The following is a 25,778-nucleotide window of genomic DNA, read 5'->3' on the forward strand; positions in this document are numbered from 1 at the left end:
CTTTACATAATGCAAATCAAATCCTATAAAATATGATATTTCGAAAACGGTTTCCAGACAACAGAAAATCTGAACCACGTAAATAATGGGTTAATTCTTTTACTTTATTTTTTCAGATTTTAACCATCTATCACTGCTATAAATTTCGAAATTTTAAATTTTAAATGGTTAATTTTTAAATTTTAAAATTTGTTAATAATCATTTATCTAATTAAAATATGAATTTTAATCCTGTTGCCGGTCCCTTTTTCAGCAATTAGTCTCAACGTTGTCGAATTTTTTCTCTATCAAATCTTCAATTTATAATAAAAATAATTATTTACATAGTTAGTAAAATAAACATTCACATCTAAAAAAAAGAAAAAAAAGGAGGAGGAGAACCACATCAATGGAGAGAGGATGGCAACAAGACAGCAACAACCCCGTCCAAAGATTACGAGACAGCAGTAGCAACGCCACACAACTATGGCGATGACAATGAGTAATGATCGTGGATGTGAAAGTAACTGGGGCGAAAGCGTAGTTGTGGTGAAATTAGGAGTAACTATACGCAATATAAATGTGTTTAGGTGTTAATTTTAATTTTTAAATTTTAAGATCTGTTAATAATTATTTAATTAATTAAAATTTTTAATTTTAATTTTAATTTTACTTTTTTTCTTTAAAGAGTTATTCATATTATTTGCTATATGTATTGTATATCTATATTTTTTCTTCAAAAAATTATACCATTTTCATCTCAAATATTAAATTATAAAATAATCTAATTATAATTAAGATAATGACTAATTAAAAAAAAGCACCAAAAAAATGTAATACATTACGAATGTTATTTTTGAGAAGGTTAAGTAAAATTCACCAATTAATATTTGTCAACTTTTAATTGTTAATTAACATTTTTTTTATATATAAAGTTCAAATAGAGTTCAAATATTATTCAATTATACATGAAGAATGCTAGAGGATAGTAGATCGCAATCACATTGGCACTTATTGTTACGACCATGACGACGATATTTAAAAGAACTGAAAAAAGAATAGAAGAGTAAAAATGTGCTTCGATTAACAGGAATAAAATTTTGATATTTTAAAAAATTAATATGGCGCATCATTAAAAAAAAACTTATATGTTATTTTATAGGGTTTGGATAGAATTCACTTTTATTTAATTGACAAAGTGGTATCCTTAGTTGTTGCTGGTATTATATATTTGACTCTTTCATGCCTAACGCAACTTAATCCAAAACAAATTTGTTACTTGCAGAACATTATTCTTCAAATTAAATTAAATGGATCCGTAACAAACTATAAAGTCCGATTGGTGGTATACTCTCTTGTTCGTATAACTTCAATTGGCGGTCTACTATAACTGCTTTATTTCACCGAATTAGTTCCCAAAGAAATCAGGCGCACGTATGAATACGAATTGATCGATTTCTCACTAAGAATTAACACAGTACGTAATTCGACTAAGCTTCACTTGATAATTAAACAAATATAATCTTCAAATAAATGTGTATCATATTCCTTTATTCCTCCAACTTCAGTTTGTATCAAGTTTGAATTTCTGATGATATTGCCACCAAGCCTAACATTCACGCTTTGGCGCTGTAAAATTTAGACTCCACCTAGCTAAGTACCTAACTATACATAGAATTAATTAGCTGGTAGCTCTATATACTTAATGGCTTCATGCATGTAATCCTATATATAATAACAATAATAATAATAATAATAATAATAATAATAATAATAATTATTATTATTATTATGTAAGAGTAAGACCAAAATTGATGAACCCCGGTTTCCTATAAATACTTCAAATTGCACATCCATTCTTCATCACAATCACATCAAACAAATATAATCAACTTCAACAAGCTTTCCTGTCTCGAGCAGAAAATGAATAAGTTGTTGAAGACCCTTTTTCTTGTGTCCATGCTAATAATGGCGTTGGCAATTACTATGCCAACAAGAGTAGAATCTTTCGAAACCAATGATGAGAATGATGAGGAACCAAATTCTGTGAGAGGAACAAGCCGGTTCCTGTCTCAGAGAAGCAGCAAGGCAACTCTGACATGTGACAGAAACCCAAAGGTTTGCTATAGCATAAGAGGGAGTGGAGGTCCTAATTGCTGCAACAACAAGTGTGTCGACTTCAACACAGATGAATTGAACTGCGGAAAGTGTGGGAAGAAATGTGGATATTCCAAGATATGCTGTGAAGGTAAGTGCATCAATCCAAAGACTAATGAGAAGCACTGTGGCAAATGCGGCAACAAGTGCAATTCCAAAGGCTCTTGTGTCTATGGCTTGTGCAGCTATGCTTAGAAGTTTACAACAGAATCGGAATAATTAATGTCTGTGGCGGCAACTTGATCATTATTTCTCTGCTGAATTGGTGTAATTTGAATTGTAACATTATTGCAATTCTTTAATTGTACGAAAAATGTAATGTCTATCCTTTAATTTATTGTTTGTTTGTTGTTAATAAGTACAATTTGTAATTTGTTTATCAAATAAATGAATGCATCTACTCCATTGTTTTTTAATATAGTTTATTTTGAAGTCGTGCATGGAAGTGGATGAGTTTGTGTCTTGGGGACAGAAAGATACATATCAGAGACATGATAGTGGATTTACTAAAAAAAAAGGGTTATTGAGAGCTTTGCTCCCCTCAATAAACTTTATCTCTTATTAGATGGACTAGAATTACAAATACCTACATTAAAAAAAAAGTAACAAATAATGATAAAAAAGCAACAAAATGAAATTATGCAAAGGATGCCAAAAACTAAACAAAATCACGTTAATTTATATTAATAATTAATTTTAAATTTTTAAATTTAAATTTTAAAAAAATTAAAATTCATTAAGTAAACCTAATTAAAACCTATAAAAACCTTCTTTTATTCTTTCACATTAACCTACCCACCTCCAACAATCAAATACACAGATCTCTTTCTCTGTCGGCACCTCTTCGCCTCCTCACCACGACCCACTCCTCTTCTATCACCGACATGTGGTTCGTCAGATTCGCCACCGTCGACAAAAATCCATACTCAACACGTGGATTAGGCAAGTTTTGGGAACTTCTAACTGAACTCGATGAAAGAAGGAAGAAGGTTTATTCCAAGATGAACCCTCACGACATATCCTTCGTTCAATTTGCGTATTCCGACAATGATGAAGTATCCATCTTTCTATGTTCTGGCTGTTATGATATTGATTTTGGTGTTCTTAACGGTGTTTGGTAGATCGGTGGTGACACTTTGTACGTGTGTTTTGTGGTATGTAATTTCAGTGTTTAGTGATACCTCTTTTTCTTCTTTAAGTTCAAAGCCAATAAAGAAAACTGTGAGGAATACAAATGAAAAGGAATATGTGAGAGGGTTGAGTGAAAAGAAGATGGTGGTGATGAATGAGGGTTTAAATTCTCCATCAAACTACTTTATGCATTTTGGGATATTAGGTGCTCTTTTATGATTAAAGAGACGGCAAATTACACAATTACAGAAATATAAAAAAAATATTCATTTAATATGAAAAAAAAACATCCTAATACTTAACAAAAGAAATATCCAGTTATATTTTAGCAAAAATAATTAAATATCTAAAAATTTTTTAAAAAATATGAAATTCTTAAAGGAATAGAGACATTCACATTTGCAATATAAAAAAATTCGAAAAATATATAAAAAAAACATCCATTTAGTATGAAAAAGAAACATTCTGATACTTAGCAGAATAAACATCATATATATTAACTCGTAGAGATTTTGGATTCACCCAAAGATATTTGGCTGGTTTTTGGCTAATACCCTTTTGGTTCCCTAGCATTGTTCCTAAACTTGTGAGCTGGTGAACCAAGTTTGAGCCTAGAATTGAGCTCATAAATTAAATGAGTCGAACTTGAGCTTGAATAAGCTTAGCTCATTACCTCGTGAGCTAACTCGATTATATATATGCATTTAATCATAATTTATTGTTATAGAATTAAAGATTATATTCCTATTATTTGAGTCAGCTCGTGAGTTCGAGCCAGCTCCTAAGCTTGAGCTTAAAAAATAGGCTCGATTGTTAATAAATAAAGCCATGAATCAAGTTCAATTTTTATGAGCCAAACTTGAACTTGTTCTAGCTTAACTCACTTCCAATCCTAACTTATGTGTTAAGACTCACACTCATGTATAGATTGAAAATATGCATAGCATATAGAATAAATATAAAAAAGTAAAAAAATACTTTTTATATAAAAAATAAATTTATTCTCTTGATAGTTTTATGCATTTTCAATATGCATTAGAATAAGCATCAAGTGTTAAATGCAGCCTTTCATAAAAGGATCTATCTACACATTTCATAGTATTGTTGGTTGAATATTCAAATATATATGTAGTACTTTATCTAGTTTCACTTTCATAGAAATTTTTGGTAAAAGTTCTTGGTTCATTTTTTGTATAATTCTTGTAACCATCTAGCTATTCTATATAAAAGGGATAAAAGAAATTGAAAGAAATTTCGTGTATAACGTTTTACTCTAAACTATTTTCTTTTCTAATTTTGTTATTTTTAAGATTTAAATCTATTATTATTTTATTAAAAATATATATGTGTATATTATTTTGACTAAGTTTACACGTATTTATTTACAATTTCGTTAAATAAATAATGAGATATGCAAACAACATGAAAACAGGTCACATTTTAGGTTTACTAACAATTTAAAAAAAGATTTTAATTAATTTAAATTTTAAATTTTAAAATTAAAAATTAATTTTTTTCAATTATTGTTCACATTATTAGAAAAAACATTATTTTCCTATATTTTTTTTCAAAAATATTTAATCACCTAAAATCCAAAATACTCAAATAGTACATTCTATCCATTGATTTATTGAATGTGACTACGTGAGATTATTTTTAAGCTAAAATTAATTACTAATATATTTGTGTATAAATATATATGTATTTTAATTTATTTTTAATATATATATATATTATATTTTAATATATATTTTATATTGATAATTGATTTTGTTGACTAATTTTAATATATAGCATAATTAATTTTTAAAATCTGTAAAAGAAAAAGACTGTTTTTTAACAATAAATTATTTAGAGCTTGTTTGGATGAGTTTTTAAGAAATTTTTTTTTCGAATTATCTTTTTTTAAAAGATCTTATAGAAAAATAAAAATAATTTTATATTTGAATATCTCATACAAAAAGATATTTTTATTTATCAATTATATTTAAATATAATAATATAAAAATATTTATTTATTTATTTATTACATAAAAAATATTTTTTTTATTAAAAAAATCTTTTTAAAAAAATATAAATTATATATTCTCAAAAAAAATATTTTTTATTTTTTAATATTTTTATTTTTACTATTAAAAATTTATTAAACACACGTTAAAGAAAATTTAGTTTATTAAATTTTTTTTTATTAAAATAATAGCGTCCAAAACAAACACTTAGAATAGCGGGTAATTAAATGAGGAAAAAATAATTTTAGAAAGTATTTAGGGTTTAGTAATATTATGTGCTATTGAAGTTATTAAAATATATCATGATTAAGATTTTGTAATGTATTTTTTATTTAAAAATATGAATACGGTCTCTAATTATTTTTCAATTGGTAAACCCCTCAGCGGCACGGCAAATCAGTTGAGAACCTCACTTTTCCGAGCTGAGCAGAGTCCGGAGCTGAGAAGACCACCGGAAAAGGGCACGGCTTCTTCCCAAATTGAACCTCTTTCTCTCTCTATCCACCAGCGTAGCTCAGCTGGGCTATCCCTCAAATGGTGAATTTCAGCGGAGACCCTCACAGTTACACTCAACCTCAAACCCAAGACAACAGCAACCACTTCAACCACCCTAACGGCAACTACAACTGCCACAACGGGGTCAATGCCTTCCCCAACCCTAACCCAATCGATTCTCCTGCTTCTGGATATAACCATTCACGTCCACCCCGCAAGCGAGCTTGGACTTCTACTTCTCCAGGTACAATCCAATTTCGTTTCCTCTGTTTATTTTTTTTCTCTCTTCTTTTCTTTTTTGATATATGTAAGTGGATTGGATTCTATTTTTTATGCTCATTTCATGTTGCCCTTAGATTAGATGGTCACTCTATTCTGATACCTGATTTCCAGTTGCACACTGTAATCACACTCTTAACATTCTTATTTGAATTTTGTTGCTTTTATACCAATGACCATGACTATTAATATGCATTCTACTTGGGACCAATGAGGCTGCACTGTTGTTCCTGTTATTTCTTGAGAGCATTACCTTTTAGCTGTTCTTTTTTATTTTTTTTAATAAATAAATGCATAATACGATTGTTTTGCTAAGTATTCTTTTCGCCGGCAATTCTTCTTTGCAGATCAAGCAGATGGTGCGTGTCATGTAAAAGTTTATGTTGCACCGGTTCCAAGAACAGCTACCGAGACTGATGTAAGTCCTTTTGCCATAAGCATTACTTTTGAGATATTAGGATTTTCAAGTTTCAAGTGATAAGATTTGTTGTGTCTTTTGCCTGCTGGCACACTGGCTTATCAACTTGTAAGTTGTAACCGTTTCTTACCCTTCCATCTCTTTTCATTTTCTACTTTTAATTTTTAATCAGATCCGCCTGGTGTTTGAAGGGCATGGGACTATTGTTGAGGTTGTTCTTTTAAAAGATAAGAGAACTGGTGGACGACAAGGTATAAGTTATTTTTCATCATCAGTTTGTGTAATTTGGTTTCCCAATGGTTGCAAGGATTAATGACTTAATTTGACACTACCAGTAATCGCATACCATATCTGAAAGAAATCACACTAGTTCAAATTTTGATCAACCTTGTAGGAAGTTGTTTTGTGAAATATGCAACATTAGATGAAGCTGAGAGAGCCATTAAGGCTTTAAACAATAAGTATACATTTCCTGGGGTAAGGACAACATTACCTATGATGGACTTGAACCTTTTCTTTCTGCTATACAGCTTATTATTTCAAAGTTAAACATATATTTATTGTTGGGCTCATTTACATGTTCTAGGAATCATCTCCTGTTGTTGTCAGATATGCTGATCGGGAACGTGAACGGCTTGGTAACTCTTTCAAATTTTACTTCCTTCAAAACTTATGAGATAAATACTGTATTAGTGTGCCTTAACCAGGTTCCACTTCCTAGCTGATTAATAGATTATATTTTCTCTATCTAGTTTGGTTCAGTTTAAAGAAGGTTTTGAATGCATGCTGTAGTTTAGTTTCTTAAGGAAAAAATAGTGAAAAGAACAGGTTTCACACTGAAATGTGAACTCAATGGCATATATAGCTTCATCTTGTTCTCTCCCTTTTTATTTTATGGTAATTACACAAACCTTGCTTGCATTTTCTTTATTTGTTACAAACTTCCCCTGACATATGGTCTGTTGCGGGAAGTTCCTGTGTGTTCTCAAAATAGAGAACAGTATCGTACATAACGAGGGTAAAACTCAAGGGAGGTGAGAGTAATTCTATGTTTGTTTGTGTGCACACAAGCGTTTTGAAGCTGCGGTTTAGCCTTGGCACTGTATGTGTCTATACTGAATCTTTGTATGTTTTGTTTTTAGACCCCTTTTTTCTTTGGCTTCCCTTGAAAATTGAGAGTCAGCCTTGATGCAATGGTAAGGTTGCTGCCTTGTGACTTAGAGATCATGGGTTCTAAATTTCAAATCATGGAAAAATAGTCTCCACTCACAAGGGTTAGACTGCATACATTTACCATTTTACTCTCTCTAGACCTTACCAGGCAACAGGTTTAAATTTAACGCTACAAAGAATCATCCTATTATGTTCAAACATCGAGTTTCATTGATAGAAACTTGTCATTTAGCGTAGTATACTGTCTTCAGTGAGTGATGAGTAATTAAAAGCTTCATACTTGTTTGTGTATTAGTCATTTGATTCATATTTATTCCTTTTCTAGGGGTTCGAACATTTGTACGGAACGTGGAAAAGAAAGATCCTTCAGAAGGTAAATTCTCATCCTTTTTCCCAAGATAACCCATCGCTTACTATTTTCTAACATAAGTTTTCATTCTTTATGCTGTTGTTTTCAGCTTATCACTTCATATTTTATTTCATTTTTTGTTCTTATGTTTCTTCAGAGGTTGCTGATAAAGTATTTGTTAGTTGCATCAACAAAGAAGCTTCGAGAAACGAAATAGAAGAAGTATGTTTCACCATTCACATCCAGCCAAATATTTTTCCTTAACCTAATTACAAGTTGCTATGGTATCTTTCTTATTATTGAATGTAGTCCAATATTCCTTTTATTTCGCTTGATGATGTGCAAACTGTAGAAATGTGTCTAGACCCACACCATTGCAGGTGTCTCCAATTAAACTGGAAACAGATATTAGAGACAGAAATATTCATAATCATATTGAGACATGTGTTGTTATGGTTAACAGATAGCCCGAAAAGCTGGTTACCATTGTCTACTATCTGCTAGTTTTTTGCTGTCTGATTCAGTTTAAGATGTGTTTCTTTCTAAATTTTGCCAAGTCAAAAATATATCTTCCGAAGGAACTTTGTAGATAGTAACATTTTTATTTCGTATATCAAAATTAGTTGTTCAATTTCCAAACATTACGTGAAACAATCACACAAGTGGGTAGATATGATATTTTCTTTATTATGGTAGTCATCAATTTCGCTTTGATACGAGATTATTGTTTATTGTTTGCTTAAGATATTATGGAATATTCTGTGTAGTCTGCATGGCTGTGTGTGATATCCTAGGTTTCATACTAAGTTTCTAAATTTTGTATCCACATTTTCTGCAGATATTTTCTGCTTATGGACATATAGAAGATGTCTACCTGCACAATCGTGGTTGGTCCCTATTCCTGTAATATAATGTTCTTATCATTTCTGTGGCTTTGAAGAATAGACAAACCTGATCTTTTTGTTTCTTTACTTGACATTGTATTTCAAGGAGATCACACACCTGATTAACAAAAATAGTAACTTATTAAGAATGAAGAGAGAGAGCTCTCCCTCCCCACTCCTCACTTAGCTCAGTGTGTGAGGAAATTCAAATTATTATCACTTTGGGAACTTGGTTAGAATTGGGTCTACGTCATCAAGTTGTGCTTATTTTTGTTCATGATGCTATTATACGTGATTTTCCTTTTCACCTAGCATGCTTGTCACATGGATGCATTTCTTGTTTTCCAAGGATATGCTTTTGTCAAATTTTCTAATAGAGAAATGGCGTTGGCGGCAATCAAAGGGCTGAACAACACATTCACAATGAGAGTAAGGCAAATATTGTGCCTGATACATATTGTTATGACTTCTTTTGAATGGATACTAAACTGTCATGTTTAATCATTCAGGGTTGTGATCATCCATTAATTGTTCGTTTTGCGGAGCCAAAGAAACCAAAGACTGGAGATCCAAGGTTTTACTGTTTGCCCCTTTACATTTCACACAACTCTATATTCATGACAGTCTTTGTTATTAATATATTAATGCAAAACTACACGACATGTTTATTTGTGTTGTTTATTATTAATGAACAAAATATGACACAGCGTATTCTTCATATTTTGCATAACTCTACAATTTTCTTGTTATGCATTATTCATCTAGTATATGAAACCCTTTATACTTACAAGATATATTTAATAAAAATAAAACTTCTTGCGGAAGGAAAACTCCAATATGATAATACCTTTCCAGCCAGTAGAATATTGTTGATGGATCTAACTCGGGAATTTTGTTCATCCTGTTTATTTGTTTTTCTTCCCAGAGGCAACTTTTTAAATGGGAATGGAAATTTTGGTCCCCTTCCTCAGGAATCAGCAGTTTGGTTTGTTTGTTTCTTTATCTTCCTCTTTCTGACCTTTGGTTTTTTTTTTTGTTTTGGGGGGGGGGGGTGCTTACTTTGAATAGTAATTACTACATGCATTTGACATGCTAAAGTAGTTTCTGATTAATATCTTGTCACAGGCCAGTGCCAAATTTCGGTGATCCAAATACTAGAGGAAGTATTATGCCTATGGCTCCACATCGTTCTACTATTGCACACCCACAAGTTTCTTCTCATATGCAGAATTGGGAACCTGGGGCTAACATGGTGCCCCAGCCATTTCCTATCCAACAGCCACATTCACAATTGACTTCGATGCCTTTGCAGTGCAATCAAGCTCCAAAGATGTCTTCTCAACCATTTTATCCTGAGGTGCAGAGACAGTTGCATCCAACAGATTTGTCAGTGCAAAATATAGAGCAGCAGCCAAGTTCACAGGTTAGTGACTATTGGGTAATACAGTGATCAATCATTCTTTGAAAGTCACTCTTTCAGGGACATTTTGGTCGTAATGTAAGTAAATTTATGTTATTGAAGAGGTTGGCTGATGCTGCTGGGTTGATAGTTAGGTACTTCTTGTTATATGTTTGTTGTCAATTAAATCATATTTACAATTTTTTGCAGTTACTGTTTAAAGTTAGTCATACAATTCTTTTTGTGGCCTTTATAAATGCAACAACTTTGAGTGTTCTTTTCTGAAGAAAGATTTTTCTTTCTTAAAAATGTTGTACTATAATTGTGGAACAGTATCAGATAGTGACATAATGTAGTTCTCTTTTCCCCCCTCCCCCCCAAGCTGTATTCCCGACTATTAACTATATTGCTAACCACTAAATGAATTATCATTTGACTAGTTACTGGTTAAGTTTATTTGTTTCTCAGCCCGCAATAAATTTCTTGCTTTAATGTCTTTTGCAGACACCTACTCAGAGTGTAAGCAATTCTAATACAGTTGCTGGCAGTATTTCACCTGATATGCCTACTAGTCCTGTAGATGAAGATTTTCCCGAGTGTGAGTGGAGTGAGCACTACTGCCCTGATGGTCATACTTACTACTACAATTGCGTCACTTGTGAAAGCAAAGTAATGTTTCAACCTTTGGATCTCGATCAGACATGTTTTGATTTATTGTTATTTTGTGTGATGGTTACTCTTCATGGTGCAGTGGGAAAAACCTGAGGAGTATGCTCTCTATGAGAGAGGGTCTCTGAAGCAGCAAAAGCATGAGGATCATAAAGAATCGCAGGAGCTGCAGGAGCACGATGATCATAAAGATTCGCAGAAGCTGCATGAGCTCAAGGATCATGAAGATTCACGGAACCTGCAGGAACACGTGAATCATAAAGATTTTCAGAAACTGCAAGAGCACGAGGATCATAAAGATTTACAGAAGCTGCAAGAGCACGGGGATTATAATGATTCACAGAGGCAGCAAGAGCACAGGGATCATACTGATTCACGGAAGCAGCAAGAGCACGAAGATCATAAAGATTTGCAGAGGCTGCAGGAGCATGAGGATCATAAAGATTTGCAGAGGCTGCAGGAGCACGAGGATCATAATGGTTCACAGAGGCAACATGGGCACGGGGATCATAATGATTCACAGAAGCCACAAGAGAACGAGGATCATAAAGAATCACAGCATCAGCAAGAGCATGAGGATCATAAATATTCACAGAAGCAGCAAGAGAACGAGGATCATAAAGAATCACAGAAGCTGCAAGAGCTTGAGGATGACAGCTGTCTTTTGTCACAATTATCATTATCCTCCTCTGCACAAGTTGCTCAAAGCCAAAAGGTGCTTTCTTTGATGTATCTTTCCCGTTAACAGGATCAGGCAAGGGAGAAAAAACTCTCCCCAACTGATAAACAGGGTTGTATGACAACATTTGTTTCTCTGAAAGTAACCTCTATTTAGTCAACAGTTTCATGGTTTGTTACTTGCCTAACACTCTGTAATCTTTTGCAGGAAACAGATAATGATCAAGGGCACTCAAAAGCAAGTTCTGTTGTTGGAGAGGGGTGATATAGTTTTTCTTGTTGGGTCACTGGTAGTGGTATGACATACTGTTCATAACTATTTTTATTGATAGAAACATTAACCATTATTATTACTATTATCATAAAATGGCTTTAAAATTTCTAAGGAACTATATTTTATTTTCATATTAATATGGAAATTAATATTAATTATTTATTTATTTTGAGGAACTTTTATTCAGATGCAAAGAATGAAAGTTTATCATCCTATACATTCTCCTTTAATTTGTTATTTTGGAAAGGAAATACATTGCAAATATGAGCTACACATTCTTTGATCATCAGATCAATTATTAACAATGTTTGTAACATGGATTATGATGCTCCTAATAGTAATAATTGACGTTCTTCTATTCTTCTTTCAATTATACCAATATTTAAAAATTTACCAAATAAATACAGGTTGAAATGATTTGTGTGCGCGTGTATAAGTTTATCTTCTGCACATTTATTTACGAGTAATTATTCAAATCAATCTCTAAAAATTTTAAAAGTGGATATTTTAGTTCAAAAGAAAAATTAATACACAAAAACATCTTCAATGTTTTACTCTTAATCTCTAAAGATTTTAAAAGTAGATATTTTAATCTCTCAAAAAAAATTAATACACATTAATTCTCAATGTTTTTTTCAGTCAGACATACCTGTCTCTTATCCATTTTTTGACGTAATTCATTAACAGAAAATGTTGAGTTGGCATGCAAATTTATACATGTTGCAGTTAAGCAGATGAGACTAGAAATAGTCCCAATTCTTTATTTAAAATGAAAATTCTATTTATAGTAGATAAAATTTAATAACCTACAAGAGAGTTCCTCTAACTTAATAAAATAAAATATTTGTTTTTACTTTTATTATGTGTCCATTTTTATTATTATTAGCTTAATTTTGTGCATGTGAATGGTGATATTAACATATTGATACACTTTTTATTGAAAACAACTAAGGTGAATAATAATGTTTTGAAATTCAAACATTTTTTTTAATACAAACATACTTTTTAAAATAGGACATTATCCGATTCTTGTTAACAATTTGACATTATGCATATGGAATTAAGTTGCAAATTTGACACATTTATTTTTTGTTAATATAGTTTTTGCACAAATTATAAATAAAAAAATAATATGTATGTGCCATATAGATTAAGTTAGTCTAATTATGAGATTTAGTATATCTTTTTTTGTTGTTGGATTTAGAATTGTGTATGTAACGAAGATAGTTCAATAATATTTTTTTTTAAAAATATTATATTAGAAATCAAATAGGGTTAACTTAACTTTAAAAGTTAATTTGATTATAATATCTATTAATATTCTTTTTCTAATAAATACTTGAAGAATTTAGTGAGTCATGTCCAAAAATAGACGGGAGATTGTCATGTTTGACGGAGAAAAGCGTTAAGGATTGATCTGTGTATTAATTTTTTTTAGGTTAAAATATCCGCTTTTAAAATATTTGGAGACTGATTTGAATAATTATTCTTATGGAAAATGAATTAGGGACTGATTTGTCTACCAAAATAAAATTTTAACAATATTTTTGTATATTAATATTTTTAAAAAAATTAAAATGTCTATTTTTAAAATCTTTAAGAGTGATTTGAATAATTACTTTTTATTTATTATATTCTTATGAGGAAAAATTGTACTAATGTTAGAAATGCAACCACAAAGTACATGATCTAAAGAGTAAAAGTATAATGTTTAAAGATCGTTACTAATATATTGATCAATCATCAAATTAAGCTACTAAAAACTATGACATTGATCCTATTAGAGATGATTAAGTTCAATATATGTACCTTTTTTCCTTTTTGATATATAAATTTGGAATTAACTGCTAACTCCAATATCCATGTACATTTTATGGTGGCTATGACTGTTATGGCTATAATGACTAAGAAACTTTAATAACAACAATTAAAATATGCAGCTAAATTAAGGTTACATTTTTTTTACTATTTCACAACACTTTAATTTAAAGAAAATAATAAATAAAAAATATAATTTTAATTTTAAGCATTGCTAAAGTTGTATAGTCATCATAACCGCTATAATCATATTTGATCTATTAATACCTTATGTAAAAATGATTTACAAGTATTATTGCAAAATTATGAATACTTAAAAAATAAATTCACAATAAATATAGTTGTTTCAAGGATTACTTAAAACTGAATTGTTTTCTAGTTTGAATGTGAGATTCCGTCTTCTTTGGGGCAGTGTCTAACGTTTATAGATATCAAGGTGCCGTCGTCTGAGTTTTTCGTGAGGAGGTGGGGGTGATACTTGCAAAGGACTCTGATACTTAAGTTAGCAAGGATATTAGGTAATGTTTTTAGTAGATTGGATTCGAAAAATACTTGAGAGTGTCAGGGTATTTATAAGTGTAGATGTTGTTTAACAATAACCATCTTTTAGAGTTTGTTCCACCTTTAATGGTGGATAGTTATTCTCTTTCATTAGGGATGTTGTTGAGATCTTTCTAGATTAATAGGAGATATTGAGAGGGTTAGTAAATTATTTGGATAAGTAAAGTTAAGTCCACGTCGTCGCGTTCGACTCTATTAATAAGGTCAGGGTGTTGGCTTAGATAACATTTGTAGATTGGACCTTATTCACTTTGGGTTTGACTGTGTATTAGGTCAGTCTATAAATAATAGTATATAGAAAAATTAAAAAAAATTTATTGTGAAGAATATATTTTATTTTTTTAGTCAATTTTTCTGTTTTAAATAAATTTCAAAAAAATTTAAATACTAATTATTTTATTTCAGGTGTATATTTTAAGAAATCAAAATTACCACGAAAATATATTATTTTATTCTCATAATTAATTATTCTTAAGTCAGCGATATAATTTTGTATAATAATATTTATTAACTTATTGTTGTTTTAGAAGCATATTTTAAAGACACTAAATAACCATAATGAGTTAATTTTTAGTGATTTTAAAAAATCTTTTCTTTCCTTGATAAAAATTATATATAATTCTATTGTATACTATAAATAGTAATATTTAACGAAGGCAATTTTTTATTCGACAGCATATTATATATATATATATATATATATATATATATATATATATATATATATATATATATATATATAATTGTTTGTCCAAAATTTAGCTTTGTTTTTTATCTTTTTTGAAAATAATACTCAATGTGATCTTTAGGCAAATTTTAAGTCTCTAAAATTTTAATTTAGTCCCTAAATATTGTGAATATAATTTATAGTAGTTCCAGAAATAATTTTTTACTCACAGACGTTAACGAAATGCTGATGTAGACAGTTAGATACTACGTTTGACTGTGTAAAACGATTTTTAGTTTGGTTTTAACACTTAAATAGTCAAAAAACAATACCGTAAATAGTGTTTATTGAAACTTTTCCTCCCAAACAAGTTATATGATGTCGTTTTTTGCTATTTGAGCGCTAAAACTAAAACTGCATATGTTACAGGTTTAACGTGGTATTTGACTATCTATGTCAGTGTTCTATTAACGCACTACAAGAAAAAAGGCCTATGGCCATGCTTTTTTCTTACCACACTTCAAAAGCGTGGCCAAAAGTGGTCAATGGCCACGCTTTTATGAGGGTGGCGATAGATTAGAGATTTGGCCACTTTTTTTTGCCACGCTTCAAAAGCGTGGCGAAAAGGATCAACAGCCACGCTTTTATAAGGGTGGCAATTGATTAGAGAAAAGGCCACGTTTTTTTCTGCCACGCTTCAAAAGCGTGGCCATAGAGAGAAACAAGGACGTTTTGAAAGCGTGGCGACAGGGTTTCCTTACAGCCACGCTTACAAAACGTGGCTATATCCTGGTACACTTTTGCCACGCTTTAAAAAGCGTGGCCAAAAGTTTCTTTTTTGCCACGCTTCAAAAGCGTGGCCGTAGAGAGCAACAATAACGTTTTATAAGCATGGCGAGAAGGGCCCCAACCGATTGACCCTAACCCGGCTCCCAACCTGGCCCAAACCCGGTCCCCAACCCGGTCCCCAACCCTAATCTCTCTTTCCCCTTTGAAACCACTAACCCTAATCTCTCTTTCACCTTCAAAACCACTCGCCTGGATCGGAAGAGCTCCTCCCTTTGCCCTTCGCCCTTCGCCCTTCACCTTCGCCTTCGTCACTCTTCGTCACTGATGGAAACCACTTCTTCTTCATCTTGTTAATCTTCATACTCTTCTTCTCTTTCTTGTTCTTCTTTGAATCATTGTGGATCTCTCTGTTCACCTTCAAGCTTCAGCAAACATGGACGACGGCAAGCTCCTCCCTCTTCTTCTCCTCCAAGCCCTCCAATTCCCAAGGTATGATCGATTTTCCTCTTTTTATTTTCTCGATTTTTTTGTTGTTTTTACTTTTAGGGCTTTCCCTTTCCATTTTCATTTTCTCCTGATTCGTTCTCTTTGATCGCATGTTCCTTCTTGGTTAAATGATAATGCTGAACACGCATTGCTTGCGATGCTGTGGACGTACGTGGTTTTTTTCTGGAATGACAAAGCCACAAAGGTGCTGAACCTAATGCAATGGATCAAAATGACATAAATTATGATGATGACGGAGAAGATACAAGCGAGATGAGTGCAACTTCAAATAAAAAAGGAATGAGTCTTGACATGTATTTTAAGGTACATAGGATAAATTTGGAAGATGAAGAATATAAGGAAGATGAAGAAAATGAGCTTGATGATAATGCAAATGATGCGGGTAGTGGAGGACAAACTAGTAATGAAGGTACTTTTCTTATTTAGTTTATTGTCTAATTAGAGCTTATATTACTTCTCAATTGAATTATGTTATTTTATTTAGACTTAGGCACAATAAAGAAGAAAATCCGTGGAAAAACTACGTGCAAAAAGCTTCATGCCACAGATTTTAATGATCGACGGGAGGTGGTATTTTTTCAAGGGCAGCCCGTAGGTCCAACCAACGAGGTTGTATCTGAACTCAACCAACTATTGGGCACAACAGTTAGAAACCCTCGTTTTGTGTCTTTGTTATATACTAGTTGGCATGGTGTGCCTAATAAACTCAAAGAGGACATGTGTGAGTATGCTAATGTATGTAAATATGGCATTATAGATAATTTTTTGTTAATTTATTTGTCACATTATTTGTGCTAACCGTTGATATTCTAATGTGTTGTGTTGCAGAGCAAAAGTTCATTCTTCCCATAAGTTCAAAGCCGTGGGTAATGCGGGGATTTTGTGGTGCATGGAAAAAATATAAGAGAAAAATAAAAAAAGAGCATTTTGTGAAGTACAACACAAAGAAAGAAATGATAAAGAACCGACCATTAGATATTCCCGAGGTTCAATTTCGCAAACTAATTCGGTATTGGAGTTTTCCGGCCATCAAGGTAATATTGCCTTTTATTTCTTCTTATACCATCAAGCATACTATCATTGATTTTTCATGTTCCTAAACTTAGGTTGATTCTTTATATTTAGGCTATCTCTGCTAAGAATACTGAAAATAGGTTGAAACAAATATGTCCTCACCGAATGGGATCCACAAATTTTGGAATAGTGCATAAGCAGCTGGTAATATAACTTATTCTTTGTGATTTCTTTTTTATATGTATTCACGGTGTAGTTGCCTAGTTAGTATGCTTCATGTAAACTTTTCTCTATGTACTCTAGTGCGACTCTAAAGAGAACAGTGACGAACCATCAAGGGCTGAAGTTTTCATAGCAACTCGCACAAGTAAAAAAGGAAAAGAAATTGATGCTAAAACACAAGCCACAATTGTGAGTTGTTTGTATTTGTATTTTGGATATGTACATTATGAATTCTGATGTGATTTCTATCTAAATTGAGTTAATGCGACTTTGAACCTTGTTGGTTGTTGTTTTTTGATAGACTGAACTTCACAACCGCTTAGAAGCAGGAGAAAATGAAGATGATGCATTTGTAGGAGTGTTAGGAAAGGACCAACCAGGTCGAGTTCATTGTTATGGGGCTTCGATTACAAGAAGCTCTCTTAAAAAAGATGAGGAGATTCGCTATATAAAAGTTGAATATAACACTAAGGTCTCATCATTAGAGAAGAAGATGGATGGTGTATGTAGTTTATTAAAGGTATTGGTGCACCAACTCAACCCTAGAATGAGCGATGAAGAGGTAGCAGCCTTAGTTCAAGCTGTCCAAGATTCTCCTTTGGATACCTCAAGTAGCAGAGCAAAAAATACTCCTCGCTCCTCCAAATCAACTCACATTCCACACAAAGATGATGTAGGTAAATTATAATATTTTTATTAATAAAAATGTTGTAATATAACCAAGTACTTCAATTTTGTTTGTTGTTGCTGAATTCGAACTTGGAAGGTTCTAATATGATTTTGAATAACTATGACTAGTGGAAAGAGTTAAGTTTGTTAGAACTTGGAAGGTTCGAACTAGTTGCCATTGTTGTTCGTTTTGAATCTTCTTTTTTACTTATTTCACTTATTGGTTCCTTCTATCTGAAAATTCTGAATAAACGATTCAAATTTCATAGTGTGTTGTGAAATGTTAGAGAGATATTAATGGTACTGGCTGATATCATCATATTGTGTAGGCGCATGATCAAAATTAAATTGCTGCCAGAGACCTTATGCCACATTTACATCTTTATTTTGTTAAAAATAAGTAATATATGTTTCAGTTTTAGTTTGTTAGGTTTAGGCTTGGCTCAACAATAGAATATCAAACATTGGCTAAAGGAACATGAATGTTGTATCACGTTTTCATTGATGCTATAAATCAGATTTATTTATTGAACAATAAGCTATTTGTTAATAAGTTTGATATCAAATTTAAAGGAGATTTTGAGAATCCTTGTGCAGATTAGTGGATATATGTAGCAAAATTAAATCTGATTGTTAGAATGCTTTTTATGTTACAAAAATTAAGTTTGATGTCAAATCTAATTGTTAGAAAAATTAGTGGGCTGAAGTTTACTGCATCATTCATTTTTCATTTGTAGTTGTTCATTTCTGTTTTTTATTTTGCAAGGCACAGGTCAAAACAATTTAGCTTGCAATGATACATGAAGTTTTTATATCTTGGCATGAAGTACAAGAAGACTTTGATTAGGAATTTTAATTCATGTATTAGGAATTCATGAGTAGTTATGACTTTCACTTTTGGTACTTTGTTAGTGTATGTAGTTATGTGATCACACACTTATTTTGGTGACAATTTTATGAAAGTTGGATTAATTGATTATTTGTCATTGACTAAAATTTAAAATTATCTATGAATTCATGTAAGATTTTATTTATGAAGATTAATTAAAAAAGAATTAGCTTACTGACCATTTTTTTGCCACGCTTTAAAAACGTGGCCATATGGCCATATCTCTTTGTCTACTGCCACGCTTAGAAAGCGTGGCCGTATCAATGCTTTTTCGCCACGCTTTTAAAGCGTGGCCAGATCTCCTCTATTACCACGTTTTAGCTATGCTTTTCACGCGTGGCCATACCTCCCCTTTTGCCACGCTTTAAAAGCATGGCCGTATCTTCTTTTGTTGTCACGCTTTTCAAGCGTAGCCATACCTCCTCTATTACCACACTTTTGCCACGCTTTTAAAGCGTGGCTATATCTTGTCTACTGCCACGCTTGTAAAAGCATGGCCAGATCTACCCTATCGCCACGCTTTAAAAGCGTTGCCATATTTCCAACCTACAGCCACACTTTTACAAGTGGCAGTTTATAAAAAAGCGTGGCAAACAAAAAGCGTGGCAATAGGCTGAAAAAAGCGTGGAGATAGAGCAACCGCCACCCTTTGATAGGTCACCCTTTCAAAAGCGTGGCGGTAGGTCAAAAAGCGTGGCGAAAAGATATCGCCACGCTTTTTCCAGCTTTTCGCCATGCTTTAAAAGCATGGCAATAGACGTGTTTTCTTGTAGTGACGTTTGTGTATCGAAAATCGTCCTAGAAACTAATGTGAGTAGGATTAAACATAAGTAATTGAAATTTTAGGGACTAAATTAAAACTCGCATACAAATTTATGGACTAAAATAAGTATTAACTCTCTTTTTATTTAAAATAAATATGTTCGTATGCTCACTCTTCGACTTCTAGTTGCCATATCCAAATGGACCACAGCATGAGACCCAAATTTGGTAAAATTTGGAAAACAAGTTAAGAATCCTTCCAAGTTCCACCACTACTTTGGTTATTGGCATGAAGATTGTAACAAAGTCACTTTATTAATATTAATATGTTAGGATTGATAGAGATAAAGAAGGAGATTGTTACTAAGTTTGATGTTATGCAAATTTGGAAAAATATTGCAGTAGGATGAAAATTTGTCAGATTGAAAGGGGCTTCTAATGATTTATTAATAATGTGAAATGAACTGATGTTTAGGATAAATAATTATTATAAAGGGACTAGATGGTTGTGCATTGAAGGCATTTTACTGAAGAATAATTATAACTATGCGTTTTGCTTTATGTATGGTACACATGAAAGAGAGGAGAAACTAGTTGCATGAGAAAAGTTGAGTTTTCAATCAAGTACTGTTTTGCTACATAGGAGACTTTAATGAGGTTGTACAGGTGAAAGAAAAGAAATGAGCTAGTATGTTAACAACATCAGCAGAAGAATTTAAAAACTGGGTCCATGAGATGGAGCTAGTAGATCTGGAACTGCATGATCGTAAGTACACATGGTTTCAAGGCCAATCATATATTCGTATTGATAGAGTGCTGGTGAACCTGGAGTAGATTGATGAGTTTCCTGAGACGCGACTTAGAGGAGGCCCAAGGGATCCATCTGATCATTATCCGATCGTAGTGGAGGATAGCAAGATGGGTGGGGGACTAAGGTCGTTTTAAAGCTTAGATTCTTGGTTCATACATGAGAATTTTCTTCGATTGGTGAAAGAAGAATGGAGGGGTCTAGGAGATGCTCATTTTATAGATAAGTTGAAAGCATTGACTGTACCTTTGAGTAGATGGCATAAGTAACACTTTAGTAGTTTGGTAATGCTGATTTGCAGATAAAATAATTTGAGAATAAAATAAAAAAGGTAGACAATGTGGTCAGTAATGGGATGTATGATGGTACAATAGAGGCGAGAAGAAAAGCTTTGGTTATTTACTGTAAAAAATGGTGTGTTAGGAAGGAAGTTCATTGGAAGCAGATATCTAGGTTTCAGCATGCTAAGTAGATGGATAATAACACCATATATTTTCATCATTTAGCCTCTGCAAGGAGGAGAAACAATCGTATTGAAGCTCTAGTGATAAATAGACGGTTGGTGAAGAATCAAGCCATAATAAAGATTGGTATAAGGGACTTTTAAAAAAATTTATATCATCAGGAAGTTTTAGCATCGGTTAGTTTTCGTGATGGGTTGATTAATTGGATACATGAAGACGAGGCAGCTGCATTGGAGAGAATGCAATCGGTTGAAAAAATAAAGGAAGCGTTATGAAATTGTGAATTGTCTAAGACACCAGGTAATGATAGTTACAATGTGACTCTAATGTTAGGAGAGAGATTGGGTCAGAATTCGCTGCAGCTATGGTAGGTTTTTTTAAATTGCAAAGCTACCAAGAGACTCTAATGTTACCTGCGTGGCTCTGGTTCCTATGTTCGTTGGGGCAAAGGAGATCAAAGACTTTCACCCAATCAGCATGGTAGAATGTGTATATAAGGTCATATCAAAAGTATTAGTATGAAGAATGAGGAGTGTAATGACAGGATTAGTAGGAGAGACACATAGTATTTTTGTTAAGGAAGGAAGATACATGATGGAGTTTTGATTGCTTGTGAGACTGTGCAGTGGCTGAAGACAAGGAAAAAGAGTTCAGTGATAATTAAGTTAGATTTTCAGAAAGTGTATGATAGAGTCAAGTGAAGTTTTGTGGATATCGTCCTTTAAAAGATCAGTTTTGGTATTAGATGGCGAACATGGGTTAATGAGTGTGTTTGCTTGGCATTTATGTCGATTCAGATAAATGGTCTACATCTAAATCCTTCAAGATGGAATGAGGTTTAAGGCAAGGCGATCTTCTCTCTCCTTTTTTCTCTTTATTTTTGTTGTTGATGTGCTCCATAGGATGGTAGGTGAAGTTGTGAGGAATAGTATAATTTCTCCATTGTTGGTTAGAAGGGACAATATTTAATTGTCTTACCTACAGTTTGTGGATGATACCATCTTGTTTTGTCCACATGATGAGGTTACAATTAGGAATTATAAGAGATTTTTGCGGTATTTTGAGGTGATGTTTAAGTTAAGGGTTAATTTTGATAAATTCAACTTGATTCCAATTAACTGGAGAGGAAGTGAATGTGGATGATGTACAAATTATTAGGGTGTAACCGTGTAAGAAAGCATCCTTTCCATTTAAATATCTTAGTGTTTCACTTGGAGCAAATCTGAGACCTATCAAGAAACCGATTATAGACAAGGTGAAAGAGAAACTCAGCTTGTGGAAAAGAAATTCAGTTTGTGGAAAGTGAAAACTTTAAATAAAGCTGATAAGCTTGTTCTAATTAAATTAATACTTAATAGTTTGACAGTATACTACCTTAACTTATACAAAATACCAAAAGCAGTGGTAGAGAAGTTAATCTCACTGTAGAGGAGATTTCTATGGAGTAACGAAGATGGCAAGTATGGGATACTGACGGAGGAAAAATGTCAGTAAAGATTTTTCACAAAAATATCGCGTTGCAAGTATAGTTCTAAACCGACAATTAAACCTCAATCAATATTTAATTTGTTTGTCACAATGCAAACACAATAAAAATAAACCGAAGTATTTAAACCTCGGGTCGTCTCTCAAGGAATTGTAGGAAAGTGTACTTATTATTGGTTATGAGAAAGTATATTTTTGGGATTTTTAAGTGTTGAACAAGGAATGTAAATGAAAAGAAAATAAAATAACAACTAATAAAGTCCTAACAAGGATTGAGAATTGAAATTCCTATCCTCATTATCATCATCAATTGTGATGGTAATTGTCTTTTGCTTTCACTTAGTTAACCTCTAGCAATGAAGGGAAGTCAAGTGAGCAAAATCGACTTAAGTTCACAAGTCCTAATCAAAGATTAGATTTAGTGAAGTCTAAGCCAACTAGCAATTTTCAATCACAATCAACAAAAGAATTTTGATAACTCAAGAGTCTCTAATTGATCAATCCAAGTTAAGAACATAAAAATCTAATTTAAAATCCAACCAAGCATTTTATCAAACATTTGGGAGGCACAAAATAAAAACATAGAGAATTAATAAGAGATAATAAAATCTAAACAACCAATTGCAAACATAAATGACTAACAATCAAAGAGAATAACAATAAACATAGAGAACATAAATTTCATTAAAAGAAACCAAACGTAACAAGAGATCATAAACATAAAAAATAGTGAAAAAGGGAAATTAACAAAAGAAGAAGATGAACTAAAGTGCTTAAACAAGTAAAAGTAAGAGAAAAAAATTTAAAGGAAAATTGAACTTGAACCTAAAGAGAAATTGGAAGAAGAAACCCTAAAATCTATAGAGAGGAGAGAGTTTCTTTCTTTAGAAAACTACATCTACAACCTAATTTGTGTGAATGAAAGTGTTGAATGATTCATTTCCCCTTCCAGCTCCACTATGCAGCCTCTAATCAGTATTTTTGGACCTGAAATTGGGTCCAAAGCAGCCCAAAAATTGCCCGCAACTTTTTCTATAAATTGCAGCACGTGGCGCTCTGTCACGCGTATACGTCGCTTGACAAAATCCTGGTCACGCGTACGCGTCATCTGTGTGTGCGCGTCGCTCGTCTCCTGCATCAGTCACGCGTACGCGTCGTCCACGCGTGCGCGTCGCTACCAGCTTCTCAAAACTTCAATTTCTTGTGTTCTTTCCACTTTTACATGCTTCTTATCCATCCTCTAAGTCATTCCTGCCCTATAAACCCTGAAAACACTTAACAAACATATCACGGGATCGAATGGTAATAAGAGTGGATTAAAGTTAGCAAATTTAAGGCCAAAGAAGCATGTTTTCAATCATAGCACAAAATTAGGAAGAAAAATGTAAAACATGCGAATTCAATGAATAAGTGTGAGAATAATTGATAAAATCCGCTCAATTCAAGACAAAATAAACCGTAAAATAGCGATTTATCAGATACCATTAGTGAAATGGAAAATAGTACAAGCTCCAAAAAAGCTAGAAAATTTGGAAGTGGGGGATGTAGTACTTCAGAATATCGCTTTTTTATTCAAATGGTGGTGGCGGTTCTCTAAGAAAGATTGTCCATTATGGAAGAAGATTGTGTGTTCTTGTAATAATTTAAATCCTAATGTATTGCTTTCTCATCAGTCTGTACCTACTAGAGGGGGTCTAGAGAAGAATATTTGTCAGTTACAAATAAATGAACAGGAAATAAGGGAGAAGATGATATGGGATTTATCTTTGGAGGTAGAAAATAGTAAAAAAATCCAGTTTTGGAAGGACAATTAGTTACTAGCTGGCAGGCACGGACCTACACAGAGGCATGGGGGGACTTGCCCCCACTCTGATTTCATTTTTTAAAACACATATATATATATATATATATATAATATTCTCCCATTTTAAATTTTAAATGACTCCATTACAAATAAGCTAAGCCCAATTATTTAAAGTTCTAAATCCATTTTATCTTTTTATCATTTTGACTATTAGTTAACCTAATCAAATTTAGTCTTCTTCCATTCTCAAATTCCAGCCGTCACTCATTTATTCTCTTAAACCATCTTAATTTCATATTTTCAACCTTCTTTTTCTATTTCTTATTTAATGGTCATCTTCTCTTCATTAAAAGGTAAATTTTAAATTCTATATTTTGTTTTGTATAGTTCTTTATGACTCTATATATCTTTTAATTTCATTATTATTTTTTTTAATATTTTCAATTGCAAATTTTAATTTAAACAATTTTAGTTTAGGTATTAATATATTTTTTTATTCTCTTTATGAATTTATATATTTTATTTTATTCTCAATTTAGTGATACTTATTATTTATTTGTTTATCTTTCGTTTTATTCTATTATATGCAATTGTGTTGCATATAAATTTTTAAAGTAAATTGATCAATTTAATAATTTAAAATATATATTTTTTATTTTTAGAAATAGTAATGAAAAAATATTTCAAAAGAAAGCTACCACTAAAATTTGGAATCACTCCATTAGTCTCTTCTAATAAAAAGAAGTTCTTATTGTTGAGACAAAAAAGTATATTGTTTATCCATTGGTGTTTCTTCTGTTGAAATTAGCTTTGATTCTACCTGTGGCAACGACATCAGTTGACAGAATATTTTCTGCTATCAATATCATACATAGTTGACTTTGTAATCGAATGGAAGATGAGTGGTTGAATGAATGTTTGGTTACATATATAGAAAGAGAGACATTCAATCAAGTTGATAATGAAACAATTATTCAACATTTTCAATATATGAAAACAAGAAGAGAAGTACCTTCAAAATTTGAAGAGAAGAAAGTTAGCGGCTAATGTAATTTTTGGTTGATTTTTGTATTCGAATAATTAATGTGCACTTTTATTTTTTTTAAATTTAAATTAATATATCTTTTGTAGTAATGTGTATTATTTTTGCCCCCTAACATAAATTTTTTGGGTCTGTCACTGCTAGCTAGTGTAACGAAGGACACTTTCCTAAGGATTTTCTCGATTTCAAATCAGAATGAATTTATTATAGGGGATTGTGGTTTTTAGGATGGTTTATAGTGGATATAAAACTTTCAGTGGAAAAGGAAACTATTCCAATGAAAATTGAAACTAGTCAACTTCATGGAATTGTACAATCAGTCAACTAAATAACTGAAAGAGAGAACTGACTGGTATATAAATTTGATAAATCAGGCATTTATT

The 25,778-nt window shown here is 32.1% G+C and overlaps 1 protein-coding gene across 1 annotated transcript; it reads left to right on the forward strand.

Annotated features, from left to right (window-relative positions):
• Nucleotides 1-5,632: 5,632 nt before the first annotated feature.
• LOC112695722 (flowering time control protein FCA) lies at nucleotides 5,633-12,025 on the forward strand. Its single transcript, XM_025748180.3, has 15 exons — nucleotides 5,633-6,015; nucleotides 6,398-6,468; nucleotides 6,641-6,719; nucleotides 6,863-6,945; nucleotides 7,055-7,106; nucleotides 7,967-8,014; nucleotides 8,148-8,212; nucleotides 8,829-8,877; nucleotides 9,224-9,303; nucleotides 9,384-9,448; nucleotides 9,800-9,859; nucleotides 10,000-10,297; nucleotides 10,778-10,942; nucleotides 11,025-11,657; nucleotides 11,829-12,025. Exons 1-15 carry the CDS (start codon nucleotides 5,811-5,813, stop codon nucleotides 11,883-11,885), a joined length of 2,010 nt encoding a protein of 669 aa, XP_025603965.1. The 5' UTR covers nucleotides 5,633-5,810; the 3' UTR covers nucleotides 11,886-12,025.
• Nucleotides 12,026-25,778: the final 13,753 nt, after the last annotated feature.

This window comes from Arachis hypogaea, chromosome 6 (genome assembly GCF_003086295.3).
Source record: "Arachis hypogaea cultivar Tifrunner chromosome 6, arahy.Tifrunner.gnm2.J5K5, whole genome shotgun sequence".
Classification (NCBI taxonomy): domain Eukaryota; kingdom Viridiplantae; phylum Streptophyta; class Magnoliopsida; order Fabales; family Fabaceae; genus Arachis; species Arachis hypogaea.